Source organism: Mobula hypostoma, chromosome 16, assembly GCF_963921235.1.
Source record: "Mobula hypostoma chromosome 16, sMobHyp1.1, whole genome shotgun sequence".
Classification (NCBI taxonomy): domain Eukaryota; kingdom Metazoa; phylum Chordata; class Chondrichthyes; order Myliobatiformes; family Myliobatidae; genus Mobula; species Mobula hypostoma.
In genome coordinates, this window is record NC_086112.1 from 47,371,502 (window position 1) to 47,384,422 (window position 12,921).

Below are 12,921 nucleotides of genomic sequence, written 5' to 3' on the forward strand. Positions count from 1 at the left end.
TTGGGGGAATGGCAAAGAAGTGGCAGATGGAATATAGTATAGGGAAGTGTGTGGTCTTGCACTTTGCAAGAAGAAATTAAGGTGTGAATTATTTTGTGAATGGGGAGAAAATTCAAAAATCAGGTGCAGAAGGACATGGGAGTCCTCGTGCAGTTTTCCCAAAAGGTTAACTTGCAGGTTGAGCCCATGGTAAGGAAAGCAAATGCAATGTTAGCATTCATTTCAAGAGGACTAGAGTACAAAAGCAAGGATGTAATGCTGAGGATTTATAAGGAATTGGTCCGACCACACTTGGAGTATTGTGCGCAGTTTTGGGCCTCTTATCTAAGAAAGGATGTGCTGGCATTGGAGAGAATCCAGAGGAGGTTTGCAAGAATGATCTCAGGAATGAAAGGATTAACAGATAAGCATTTGATGGTTGATGGCTCTGGGCCTGTATTCTAGAATTTAGATCAATGAGGGGGCATCTCATTGGAACTGATTGAATATTGAAAGATCTGGATACAATACACTAGTCAACAAGTGTAGTGACCGGTCCTGATCATACTTGGGGTATCCAGCTGTCAATGGAAAGAATTCTTAGAGTCCAGGGTTTACCTTCAGAACAACTTCCTCTTTATTACAAGCTGACATCAACAGGGGAAGAAACGATACGAAGTTTTCATTATACTTGTACTATTCTTTAATCTACTTTGCTCTACCCTGCATGCACTGTGCATACAGTACATAGCATGAAGTAAGCTTTCTGCGGTGTCAAACTTCAGTGCCTATGTATCTGCTATGTGAGCTGTGTGCAGTTCCCCTTCTAGCGGTTACTCGAAAACAAACGAAAGCCACTGACTGACTGAGTACAGGAGTTGACTCTGTATGACGTGCTTCCAGAATAACTGAGTTCCAAGCTTAAAAAAAAATACATTCAATCCTTATTATGAAAGCAGCAAAGACGAGTGATCTTAGCAATATTAGAAATCATCAAAATTAAATTAGTAATGTAGTGAAATAAGAGTAATTAGTATTCAAATTAAGTGAAGATTGTAAATAAGTGTAATTAGCGGTCAACAAAAAAAGTCATTCCCTGGCCGCCTCCAATTAACTAGACTAACTAAAACAAAGTGTGAGTACGTAACTATACTTATTTGCTTCTACTACACCCCAACCCACATGACAAGTTACCCATAATAAGTGCACAACACAAAATAGAATACAAACAGAAAATAGATACATGGCTACTACCAATACACACAAAATGCTGGAGGAACTCAGCAGGCCTGATGAAGTGTCTCGGCCTGAAACAGCGACTGTTTACTCTTTCCCATAGATGCTGCCAGGACTGCTGAGTTCCTCCAGGATTTTGTGTGTGTTGCTTGGATTTCCAGCATCTGCAGATTTTCTCCTGTTTGTGACATGGCTGCTACACTTCTTTTACTTTATATGTACAATGGCAAGCCTCCATCCTGGAGTTTAATGAAACCATTGCTGGGCCAGTAGCCAGACATGAGTTCACAGTAGTTCACTTTAGTTTAGTTTGTGGCTCAGGCCAGTTGAGCCTGTTACAGACTTTCACTGCTTTGAATCCTAACCATAGGGGTCCCCTTTCTCCCTCTACTACATGCTAACCTCCTAACTCTGCTGTGCTATGGAATCTAGAATTCACTATTCCCTACTATTGAATTTATGATCTCCTCCTACACAGAGATCTGGATCATGGACTTGTGATCTCTCCTTGTGCAGTCGCAGGTTTTCCTATCATTCCTGGTATGATGAGTTAAATCCTGTTGCCAAGACTCGTGCCCATCTTATTCTTTCTATTCTCCAAAGAGACTATTCCACTTTGTCAATTCAGCACAAGTTGAATTTTGGTTCTCCGTGTCCCATTTGCTACAATGCTACTATCAGAGAAGCCTGGAATTGATTGCTCATGGCAGTTCATGTAAGGACCCCATTTCTCCACATGCGTCTCATAACCAGACCTCACATCTTGGGTATTTATTTCTCTGTCTTAACTTAGCTCTTGTTATCTCTGTTATTATAAGGATGGCCAGCCCCTCTGCCCGATGTAGAAGTCTTAGAGTGGACATCTCAATACAGCCAGTTGGGCATAATCTCATGTTCTGTATTTAGTCTAGTTAAACTGAAGTAATGATATGGGGGACGGGGGGGGGGGCGGGAAGAAGGGTGATTGTCCACTATGCCAGTATAATTTCAGCCTATAGTTATATCTATTACAGTGTTAATTGCCACAGATGGCTTCTGAAAATAATTGCTGATTCAGAATCCTCATCCTGGAGACCTGCAGTCTCTTTTTACTTACCATTTTCAGAATTTCACAGATTATTAACCACCCCTGTATTTAGCAACCTCCAAATGTTAAAATTTAAGACACTGGTCATTTTTTTTTTGTTTAGTGATGGTTATTTTTTGATTCTCTGATTTCTGCATTACTGACTATAACAAAAATAAATCAATATTTGTAGGCCTGAGGGGAAGGAAAAGCATGTCACCAATAGTTAAATTATGGACAGGCTTCCAATGCTGCAAAATCAACTGCTTTTTACAATAATGGTGCAGATGCCTTTTCTTTTGTTCTGTACGAAGGCCAAATTCCTGCCTGGATATGCTGGGACTATCTAACAGGGAAACTGGCTAGAATTCTATGGTCAGTGGCAAGCACAGTTAATGAAAATTTAAAAAAACTGAAGATTCTAGAAATCTGAAATAAAAACAGAAAATGTTGCATCTTTTCCCATGACTACTGCTAGTTTCCCACTCACCCCTGAGATTAATTTAAAAAGTACATTGGAATTTCCAGGAACTGTCAGGTACTTCCTGGCCAACCAAAGTAGCCCCTACTTGTGCAGAGTAATACATAGAAAATGCTGGAGGAACTCAGCAGGTCAGGCAGTACCTATGAAAAGAGTAAACAGTCGACGTTCCAGGCTGAGACTCTTCATCAGGACTGGAAAAAGCTGAGAAGTCAGAGTAAGAAGGTGGGGGGAGGGGAGGAAGAAGTACAAGATAGTAAGTGATAGGTGAAACTGGGAGGGGGAGGAGTGAAGTAAAGAGCAGGGAAGTCGATTGGTGAAAGAGATAAAGGGCTGGAGAAGGGGGAACCTGATAGGAGAGGACAGAAGGCCATGGAAGAAAGGGAAGGGGGAGGCGCACCAACAAGAGGTGATGGGCAGGTAAGGAGATGAGGTGAGGAGTAATGAGAATTAGGAATGCTGAAGGAGGGAGGGGAGACAATTGTTGGAAGTTTGAGAAATTGATGTTCATGCCATCCGGTTGGAGGTGACCCAGACAGAATATAAGGTGTTGCTCCAGCAATTTGAGTGTGGCCTCATCAGAGCAGTAGAGGAATCCATGGGCTGATATGTTGGAATAGGAATGGGAAGTGCAATTAAAATGGGCGGCCACCGGGAGATTCCAGTTTTTCTACGCTACATTCATCTGATACTCAGTGAAGCGGTCTCCTAATCTATGTCAGGTCTTACCGATATACAGGAGGCCACACTGGGAACAACGGATACAGTATATGACCCCAACAGACTCGAAGGTAAAGTGTCGCCTCACCTGGAAGGATGGTTTGGGGCCTTGGATGGTAGTGAGGGATGAGGTGTAGGGGCATGTGTGGCACTTGTTCTGATTGCAAGGATAAGTACCTGGAGGAAGATCAGTGGGGAGGGATGAATGAGCAAGGGAGTTGATTAGGGAGCAATCCCTGTGGAAAGCAGTAAGTGGGGGTGAGGAAAAGATGGGCTTGGTGGTGGAATCCTTTTGGAGATGGCGGAATTACGTTCTGGACGCAGAGGCTATAGGGGTGGGAGGTGAGGACAAGAGGAACATTACCCCTGGTAGGGTGGACAGACGGCTTCGGTGAGGGCAGACGAGCGTGAAACGGAAGAGATGCGAGCTAGGGCAGTGTAGATGGTACTGCTCCCCTCTCTCTCTCTCTCCCCCCTCCCCCCCCCCACTACTTGTGCTGAACCCAGCCCCGACCTGCCCTTTATATTTAAAGTACACTGCTAGCATCTCTAATGAACGCAGGTTTTAAGCAAGAGGAAATCTGCAGATGCTGGAAATCAAAGTAATACACACAAAATGCTGGGGAACTCAGCAGGCCAGGCAGCATCTATGGAAGAGATTAAGCAGTTGATGTTTCAGGCCTAGATTCTTCATCAGACTGAAAAAAAGCGATTAGGTTTTAAACAATGTGAGAAGGTAGGAACAAAAGAAATGTCTGAATTCAGTGTCAAGCAAGAGTGATTAAAAGATCCTAGTGCAAAGCAGAGTGATAATGGGGTCCTAAAGGCAACAAAAGATGGTTATAGAGGTGCTGCAGATAAGAAAAGCAGCACAGTACCATTTTCTAAAGCTGTTAAATACAGTTCTGAGCTTCAAAAGCTTTAAGGTATTTTATGGAACACACATCAAAGTTGCTGGTGAATGCAGCAGGCCAGGCAGCATCTCTAGGAAGAGGTACAGTTGATGTTTCAGGCTGAGACCCTTCGTCAGGTAAGGTATTTTACGGTATAGCGGAGGAATTGTCAATGGAGCATAATTCTGATAAATGTTACATTGAGACATTGCATTTTGGGAAGAGGAATGAAGGTAGAATTTTCACAGTAAAAGGTAGGGCCCCAGGGAGTGATGTAGAACAAACAGATCAAAGAGTACAAAAACACAGTTCCCTGAAAGTGACGTAATGGCTACAATAGGATTGTGAAGAGGCTTTTGGCTCTCTGGCCTTCATCATTCAGGACAGTGAGTATAGAAGTTGGAATGTTACCAGACATGGCACCTCTCTCGGACGTTCCGGGAGTCTCCCACATATTAATAATGGCTCCCTGATGCCCGCAAATTATATTCAATATCACAGAAATCAATTTTTTTTGAGAGCGAGTGAAAGAGCGCGCAAGAGCGACCTCGAGGGGGGGGGAGGGAGAGAGAGAGAGAGAGAGCACCACGGGGCAGTGTTCCAAAAAAAGAAAATATAAAATGTACATCACCCCAGCTACCCTAAAGTGTACCTCTGCCTAATAGGGGTCAAAAATAATGACGGTGTTGCTTGCTGCACTTTTCTATTGCCATGGTAGGTTAAGACTGTAGAAGACATGTTGAGGTGAGTTTAACATGTGTCATTCGTTCATTAGCGTAGCTAACGTTACTTAAACTAGCTGGCTAGCTGCTAAGGAGCTATTCTATTGCAGACATCCCACCTTTCCCGGAAGTTCCAGGAGTCTCCTGCAAATTGATGGTGCTACTTCCCTGAAATGAGTTCTTGCAGGGTGGGATGTCTGTGTTACGTTGTATTAGATGTTGATGAGGCCACATTTGGATTATTCTCCACAACTTCCGCCGTCTTCAATGGGACCCCATCACTGAACATATCTTTACCTCCACACCACCCCCGCCCCTCACTTTCTTCCTTCCACAGGGATCACTCGCTCTGTGATTCCTTTGTCCACTTGTTCCTCCCCATTAATCTCCCTCCTGGCACTTATCCCTGCAAGTGGTGATACCTGGCCATTCACCTCCATTCAGGGCCCCAGACGGTCCTTTCAGGTGAGACAACACTTCACTTGCAAATATTTTGGGGACACTTACTGTATCTGGTGTCCCTCCCACTTCCCTTCAATACCCCACTCAGGCCCCCCTCTAAATTTTTCTCTTCTCACCTGCCTATCACCTCCCCCTGGTGTTCCTCCTCCTTCCCATTCTCCCATGGTCCACTCTTCTCTCCTGTCAGATTCCTTCTTCAGCCCTTCTGGTAAGATGGCAGTGTGTTCAATTGCCGCGACTGCTGTGGGCTTAACCAAAGGTGTTGATGTCCTTTTTAAACATTTTTTACGATCGCAAGGTCCTGCTGGACACTTGGAACTTAAAAGTACTGCAGGTCAACGCTATCAGCAAGTTGCTCATTGGCAGAGAAACTGAAGGATCTGGACTTGGTGTGACTTGTCTCACTGCCTGTGTCAAAGAGGTGTCGGTGGGGTTGGTGTGTGAACACGGTGTACAGTCTTAACAGCAAGTGGTCATCTTGGTCGCTTTTCTTGTGATTGCAAAACCCTGTTGGGCATTGTAAATGTGGAATGCTGTGTTCGAATCACTGGTTTATTGGCGGTGGGGGGGGGGGTGACGGTGCTCCATGGCCTTAGTCATAGTGGGGACTTGGCCTCAAATTGTGGTGTTGCTTGTTTACAGTCATTGGAGTCTGTGCGCTCCACTGCAGACTGTGTAGTACAGCGTCCCAAGTCAGTGGATTCTTGTAAGATGGTGCCAGTGATCATTGGCAACTTTCTATGGGTTGCAGAAAACTGTTCCAGATTAACTCTTAAACCTACTTTTTACAGTAGATCAAGACTACTGTATCAGTTAGATGAGGCAGATTTCAATTGTTTTCTGTATCAAGACTCGGTTATGTGCCGACATGAAAGACGCACTAATCAGGCTATAAGGATTTACAGTTTTCAGGATGGATCGACCTGGAAATTCTGGTAAGGCAAAGGGAGGTGGCTTATATTTTGTGCTCAATTCTTGTTGGTGCTCCGACATGGCGATTACGTTGAATTTGTGTTTCCCTTGACTTGGAACACCTATCGATCAAATGTAGACCATTCTATTTGCCTCGGGAGTTCTCACCTCTCGTCTGTGAACCTGACCACAGTTTATATATCACCAGTGTCCAACTATAAGCAAGCACTCGCAACACTGCACAATGCCGTTTGTGGACAAGAAACAACCCATCCCAATGCATTTCAAGTTATAGTCAAAGACTTCAAGCAGGCCTGATGAAGAAAACCCTGCCCAATTATCATCAGTGTATAACAAGTAACTCCAGAGTTCCCAACATACTGAATCATTGCTACACTATGATAAGGATTGCTTATTGTTCCTTACCTAGACCACATTTTGGTAAATTGGAACACTTGGTTGTCTTCCTGCCATCTGTACATAGGCAGAGCCTAAAACAACTAAGAGGTGGTCATGGGATGTGGAGGAACGGTTACAGGATTGCCTTGAGTCAATGGACTGGGCTGTGTTCAAGCACTCATCTGAGGATCTACACCAGGGTTATAACAGATTTTGTTGAAACAGCTGTAGATAAGTTTGTCCCCACGAAATTGTTCAGAGTCTTCCTCAATCAGAAGCCCTGGATGAACAATGAAATCCAAAATTTTCCGAGGGCCAGATCAGAGGCGTTCAGGTCTGGAGGAGTAAGCTCCTGAAAGCCGTCTCCTGGGCAAAGTGGCGATTCCAGACCGAACTGGTGTCAACAAGAGATACTAGACAGCTGTGGCAGGGTTTGAATACCATAAACCTCCTACAAAGTTAAATCAAGCGACATGGGGGATAGCAGGGCTCTGCTTCCAGATGAGCTCAATGTCTTCTATGCTGGCTTTGACTGTCAGATCTGGGAGGAACCATCATGACCCCTACATAAGACCATAAGATACAGTTGAAGAATTAGGCCATTTGGCTCATCGAGTCTGCTCCGCCATTTCATAATGGCTGATCCACTTTTCCTCTCAGCCCCAATCTCCTGCCTTCTCCCTGTATCCCTTCATGCCCTGACCAATCAAGAATCTACCAACCTCTGCCTTAAATATGCATAAAGACTTGGCCTCCACAGCTGCTTGTGGCAAAGAATTCCACAGATTCACCACCTTGTGGCCAAAGTTGTTCCTCCTCATCTCCGTTCTAAAAGGACACCCCTCTATTCTGAGGTTGTGTCCTCTGGTCTTAGACTCTCCCACCAGAGGAAACATCCTCTCCACAACCACTCTTATCAAGGCCTTTCACCATTCGATAGGTTTCAATGAGGTCACCCCTCATTCTTCTGAATTCTAGTGATTAAAGGCCCAGAGCCATCAAATGCTCTTCAAGTGACAAGCCATTCAATCCTGGAATCATTTTCATGAAACTCCTTTGAACCTTCTCCAGTTTTAGCACATTTTTTCTAAGATAAGGGGCCAAAACCTGCTCGTAATGCTCCAAGTGAGGCCTCACCAGTGCTTTATAATGTTTCAATATTACATCCTTGATTTTAGATTGTCTTGAAATGAATGCGAACATTGCATTTGCCTTTTTCACCACAGACTCAACCTGCAAATTAACTTTAAGGGAATCCTGCATAAGGACTTCCAAGTCCCTTTCCTTCTCAGTTTTTGTGCACTTTTTCTCCATTTAGAAAATAGGTAATCCTTTAATTTAACAAGACAAACGAGAAAATTTGCAGTTTTCTGAGCTCCACACACAAAATGCTGGTGGAACTCAGCTGGGCCAGGCAGCATCTATGGAAAAAAAAGTACAGTCGATGTTTCGGGTTGAAACGTTGACTGTGTGTTTTTCCATAGATGATGCCTGGCCTGCTGAGTTCCTCCAGCATTTTGTGTGTATTGCTCACTCCTTTCATTTCTTCTACCAAAGTGCGTGACCATACACTTCCCAGCACTGTATTCCATCTGCCATTTCTTTGCCCATTCTCCTAATCTAAGTCCTTCTGTAGCTACCTGCCCCTCTACCTGTCTTCATATCATCTGCAAACTTTGCAACAAAGCCATCAATTCCATCATCTAAATCATTGACATATGACGTCTGATGACCCTCTGGTCTCAGCATCTGAAGCTGATGTGCGTGCTGTTTTCAGCAGGGTGAATCCAAGGAAAGCATCCAGACCGGATGGGGTACTTGACTGAGTACTAAAGACCTGTGCTGACCAGCTGGCTGGTGTGTTCACTGATATCTTCAGCTTCTCGCTTTGGCAGTATGTAGTACCCACCTGTTTCAAGCAGGCCCAAGAAGAGTGTGGTGACCTGTCTCAATGACCATCGCCCAATTGCACTTACATCCAAGTGATCAAGTATGTTGAGAGGCAGGTGATGAAATACATCAGCTTCTGCATGGGAGGTAGCTTGGATCCGCTCCTATTTGCCTACTGGAGTGACAGATCCACAGCAGATGCCATCTCATTGGCTTGTCACACAACCCTGAAACATCTGGATGCTTTTAATAAATTACAGCTCAACATTTAATACCATCATCCCCTGCAAATTTTTTTTTAGATTATGAGAACACTCAGTCCTCTTTTGTTGTCATTTAGAACTGCATACATGCATTAAGAAATGATGCAATGTTTCTCCGGAGTGATATCACAGAAAACAGGACAAACCAAAGACTAACACTGACAGAACCACATAATTATAACATGTAGTTACAGCAGTGCAAAGCAATACCATAATTTGATGAAGAACAAACCTTGGGCACCGTAAAAAAAAAGTCTCAAAGTCCCCGAGTCAATCGACTCCCGAGTCCCTGATAGCGGCGGCAAAAGGGAGAAACTCCCTGCCATAAACCTCCAGGCACCGTCAACTTGCCGATGCCTTAGAAGCAGCCAACGACAGCCGACACTAAGTCTGTCCATCAGAAAACTTCGAGCCTCCGACCAGCCCCTCCGATACAGCCTCCCGAGCGCCATCCTCTGCCGAGCGCCTTCAACCTTGCCCCGGCCGCTGAAACAAGCAAAGCCGAGGATTCGGGGCCTTCTGCGGCGATTCTGGTTACCACACAGTAGCAGCGGCAGCAAAGCGGGCATTTCAGAAGTTTTCCAGATGTTCCTCCACACTCTCACATCCGTCTCCATCAAATCAGAATTGTGCACAGTCCCCTACTTGACAGATTACAGATATCATTCACCAGAGAGGCCTGGAGATTATTGGGTTTATTAATCAATAAACTCCAAGACTTGGGCCTCAAGACCTCCTTGTGCATTTGGATCCTGGATTTTCTCATTTGCAGTTCCCAGTCTGTTCGGATTAGCAAAACAATTTCCACGACCTCCATCAGCACAGGTGTACCACAGGGCTGTGTGCTTAGCCCCTGCTCTACTAGCTTTACACCAATGGCACCTCCCACACCATGTTCAGTTTTGCTGTTGCGGGCCATATCCAGCACACAGGAGGGAGACTGAAAATTTGGGTGAGTGGTGTTATAACAGCAATCTCTCATTCAGTGTCAGCAGGAACAAGGGACTGATCGGACACTTCAGGAGAGGGAAACCAGCTGTCCATAAGCCAGTCATCATCAGAGGATCATGGATGGCGAAGGGTTAGTAACTTTAAATTCCTGGGTGTTACTGTCTCAGAAGACCTATCCTGCACCCATCATGTAAATGTCATTGCAAAGAAAGCATGACAGTGCCTCCACTTCCTTCGGAGTCTGGAGATTCGGTGTGACATCAAAACTTTGCCAAACTTCCATAGATGTGTAGTGAAGAATGTTTTGACTGACTGCATCATGGCCTGGTATTGGAACACCAATGCCTTTGAATGGAAAATCTTACAAAGTTAGTGGATTCGGCCCAGTAGATCACAGGTAAAGCGCTCCCTATCATTGAACACATCCACATGGAATGCCATTGCTCATCCGTAAGGCCAGTGATGTTGTGTGGATGGAACTGGACTCTCTGACGGTGGTGTCTGAAAAGAGGATGCTGTCTAAGTTGCATGCCATCTTGGTCAATGTCTCCCATCCACTACATAATGTACTGGGTGGGCACAGGAGTACATTCAGCCAGAGACTCATTCCACCGAGATGCAGCACAGAGCGTCATAGGAAGTCATTCCTGCCTGTGGCCATCAAACTTTACAACTCCTCCCTTGGAGGGTCAGACACCTTGAGCCAATAGGCTGGTCCTGGATTTATTTCATAATTTACTGGCATAATTTGCATATTACCATTTAACTATTTATGGTTCTATTACTATTTATTACTTATGGTGCAACTGTAACGAAAACCAATTTCCCCCGGGATCAATAAAGTATGACTATGACTATTGGAGGAAAGCAGCATCCATCATCCAAGATCCTGTTCATCCAGGACAAGCTCTTTTTCCCACTGCTGCTATCACGCAGAAGGTACAAGAGCCTCAGGTTTAAGAACTGTTACTACCTCTCAACCATCAGGCTCTTGAACAAAAGGGAATAACCACACTCATCTGTTGAGATGTTCGCACCACCAATGATCTCACTTTAAGGATGCTTTATCATGTTATTTCATGTTCTCATTATTAATTGCTATTTATTTATATTTGCATTTGCAGTTTGTTGTCTTTACACTCTACGTTCATTGATACTGTTATAGTTACTATTCTATAGATTTGCTCACTATGCCCGCAGGAAAAAGAATCCCCGGGTCGTATGTGGTGACATGTATGTACTCTTGATAATAAAATTTAATTTGAACTTTGCTGCCCCCCAGTGTTTGTGCAGCAGAAGACAAGCTGTATTATGGTTGACTGCAGACTTCAGCACTGTTCATTGATGGACTTGGGGTCTTGAACTACATTTTCTATTTTGCTGATATCTTGTATATGCCTTGTGCAGTGTGTGACTGTTCGTTTTGCACCTTGGTCCTGGAGTAATGCTGTTTTGTTTGACTGTACTCATGGGTATTCATGTACAGTTGAATGACAATTTTTAACTTTTCCACCTACACCTCTTAGCTTTTTAACTTCATCCCATTCCCTCTACCTTCTTATTCTGGCTTTCTCCCCATTCCTTTCCCATCCCAATGAAGAGTTTCAGTCTAAAATATTGGCTGTTTATCCACTTTCAGAGATGCTTCTTGATCCACTGAGTTCCTCCAGCATTTTGTGTGCATTGCTTTGAGTTTCCAGCAACTGCAGAATCTCTTGTGCTTTGGATTATTGTATTCGGTTTTGGTTGCCCTCCTATAGGAAAGATTCTATTAGACTAAGAGGAGTGGAGGGCAGATTTACAAAGATGTTCCTGGGACTTGAGGGACTGAGTTTTGGAGAGAGGTTGAGTAGGTTGGGACTTTTTTATGGAAGTGTAGGAGAATGAGGGGTATATAAAATTGTGGGGTGTAGTTAGGGTTTGGAAAATCAAGAACCTAGAGGTCATAAGTTTAAGGTGAGAAGGGAGAGTTGTGTTTTTTTTTAAGGAACTTGAGGGGCAACTTTTTCCACCAGAGAGTGGTGAGTATATGTAATGAGGAAGTGATGGAGGCAAGTACTTTAACAATATTTAACAGGTACTTGGACAGTCACATGGATAGGAAAGACTTAGAGGGATATGGGTCAAATGCAGGCAAATTGGACTAGCTTAAATGGGAATCTCAGTTGGCATGGACCGGTTGGGCCAAGGGGCCTGTTTCCATGCTCTCAATGATGAGAGGTTTGAATCTGGAATGCATGTTCTTGAATGCTGTGCATGAAACTGAAAAGCCAAGAGTTTCATTCACGTTGTGCCAGGTTCACACTATTGTGTTGTATTCTGTGCAAGCACGTGGGATGCTAGGGCAATTTTGCCATGATTTTCAGATGGATCTGTGTAGGCCATGGGTCCTTGCCAACGTCAGTAAGAAGAGTGTCGGGGCAGAGCTCAGAGGTGGAGTGGAGAGGAGAATTGATTACAGGTAGTTGGAAGTTTTGGGTGACACAGGACTGAATAGAACCTTTTCATCTGATTAATTTTAAGTGTGATTCAAACTTGTGCATTTCTGATTAAAAGTAATTACTTTCTGTTTTCTCTAGGTCTTCCTGGTGTGTCTGGTAATATGATGAAGAAGAAAAGTAATCACAGGTGTGTCTGAAGGAATAGCAGTTATGAACTGAGTTAGGTTGTCCTAAAATCATCTGTCTCTTGGACTGTTGAGAGTGAAGCTGGCAGGCAAATTATATGACCTATATTATCTTATAAGTTGTTTTAATAATTAAAATTCACTTTTTATAAAAATTCTAGCATGGGAAGAAAAGGAAATTTAGTTGAGTCAAACTATCCATGAGGTAATGAAGCATCCATTGTTTATTGATTGGCATAGAAACTGAGAATCAGAATACTTTCTAAAACAGAGGCACCCAACCTTTTTTTTAATGTAATGAACCAATATCACGGAGTCTGT

The 12,921-nt window shown here is 43.8% G+C and overlaps 1 protein-coding gene across 12 annotated transcripts in view; it reads left to right on the forward strand.

Annotated features, from left to right (window-relative positions):
* Positions 1 to 12,921, forward strand: part of LOC134357381 (spindlin-Z) — a 120,184-nt gene that overhangs the window by 91,744 nt on the left and 15,519 nt on the right. For 11 of the 12 annotated variants that reach the window (XM_063068890.1, XM_063068895.1, XM_063068892.1 and 8 more), the window contains one exon: positions 12,554 to 12,602. In XM_063068890.1, coding sequence (XP_062924960.1) covers positions 12,554 to 12,602 — 49 coding nt within the window. Of the gene's footprint in view, positions 1 to 9,994; positions 10,105 to 12,553; positions 12,603 to 12,921 lie in introns of those variants that run through there. The other variant, XM_063068900.1, reaches the window with a different exon arrangement.